The sequence below is a fragment of the Gracilinanus agilis genome, chromosome 6 (genome assembly GCF_016433145.1).
Source record: "Gracilinanus agilis isolate LMUSP501 chromosome 6, AgileGrace, whole genome shotgun sequence".
Taxonomy (NCBI): domain Eukaryota; kingdom Metazoa; phylum Chordata; class Mammalia; order Didelphimorphia; family Didelphidae; genus Gracilinanus; species Gracilinanus agilis.
In genome coordinates, this window is record NC_058135.1 from 283,341,697 (window position 1) to 283,343,006 (window position 1,310).

Here is a 1,310-nt window from a genome sequence, read left to right on the forward strand (position 1 = left end):
ATGAATTCCCTCCCTCTTCTCCCCTCCCTTTTTTTGACCTCCCCACTCCCCTGCTCCCCTTTGTTTTTCCCTTCTAACTTTCTCAGAAGGGTTAGATAAGAGTTTTATGTTCCAATGGATAGTATAGCTACTCTTCCCTCTCCGGGTTGATTACACTAAGAGTAAGGTTTGATTATTATCTCTTAATGCTCTCTTCCTCTCCTTCTTATAATAGTATTTGTCCCCTCTCCCTCCCATGCCCTCTTTGTGTGTAATAGAATATCCTATTTTCTTATTCACTCAAGTTTCACTTGGTGTCCCCTGCTATTCACCCCCTCTTTCCCATCCCCCATGTCATCTTAGATTATTTAGTGTTCCACCCTCACCCTGTGAATTATTTTTCTGATTACTATAATAGTGAATATTATAATAGTGAATAGAGTTCACTACAGAGAATTATACATAACATTTCTCTACATAGGAATACAGATAATTAGATCTCACTGAGGCCCTTAAAAAGGCAAATTTAAAAATTATAAGTTTTCTTTCTTTCCCCTCTGTTTCTTATTTACCTTTTCATGTTTGTCTCAATTTTTGTGGTTGGATATCAAACTTTCCATTTAGCCCTGGTCTTTTCTGTGCAAATACTTGGAATTCTTCAATTTTGTTGAATGCCCATACTTTCCCCTGGAAATATATAGTCAATTTTGATGGGTAGTTGATCCGTGGTTGCAGGCCCAGCTCTCTTGCCTTTCTGAATATCGTATTCCATGCCTTGTGATCTTTTAGCGTGGAGGCTGCCAGATCCTGTGTGATCCTGATTGGTGCTCCTTGATATTTGAATTGTTTCTTTCTGGCTTCTTGTAAGATTTTTTCTTTTGCTTGGAAACTCTTTAATTTGGCAATTATATTTCTGGGTGTTTTCTTTTCTTGATCGAATGTCGCAGGTGTTCTATGAATCCTTTCAATGTCTATATTGTCCTCTTGTTGTAGGACTTCAGGGCAATTTTGCTGAATTATTTCTGTTAGTATGGAGTCCAGGTTTCTATTAATTTCTGGTTTTTCTGGAAGACCAATTATTCTCAAATTGTCTCTTCTAGACTGGTTTTCTTGGTCTATCATTCTCTCATTGAGATCTTTCATGTTTCCTTCTATTTTTTCAGTCTTTTGACTTTGTTTTATTTGTTCTTGTTGTCTTGAGAGATCATTAGCTTCTACTTGCTCAATTCTAGCCTTTAGGGATCGATTTTTGGCTATAATCTTTTGGTTTTCGGCTATGATCTTTCGATTTTCGGCTATAATCTTCTGGTTTTCGGCCATAATCTTCTGGT

The 1,310-nt window shown here is 37.1% G+C and overlaps 1 protein-coding gene across 1 annotated transcript in view; it reads right to left on the reverse strand.

Moving 5' to 3' along the window:
* Nucleotides 1–803: 803 nt before the first annotated feature.
* The window catches only part of LOC123251808 (vomeronasal type-2 receptor 26-like), a gene marked incomplete at its 3' end in the record, with an annotated part of 27,977 nt that continues 27,470 nt past the window's right edge, over nucleotides 804–1,310 (reverse strand). The window contains exon 7 of the mRNA XM_044681121.1: nucleotides 804–840. Within this exon, the coding sequence (XP_044537056.1) occupies nucleotides 804–840 (37 nt within the window). The remainder of the gene's footprint in view (nucleotides 841–1,310) is intronic.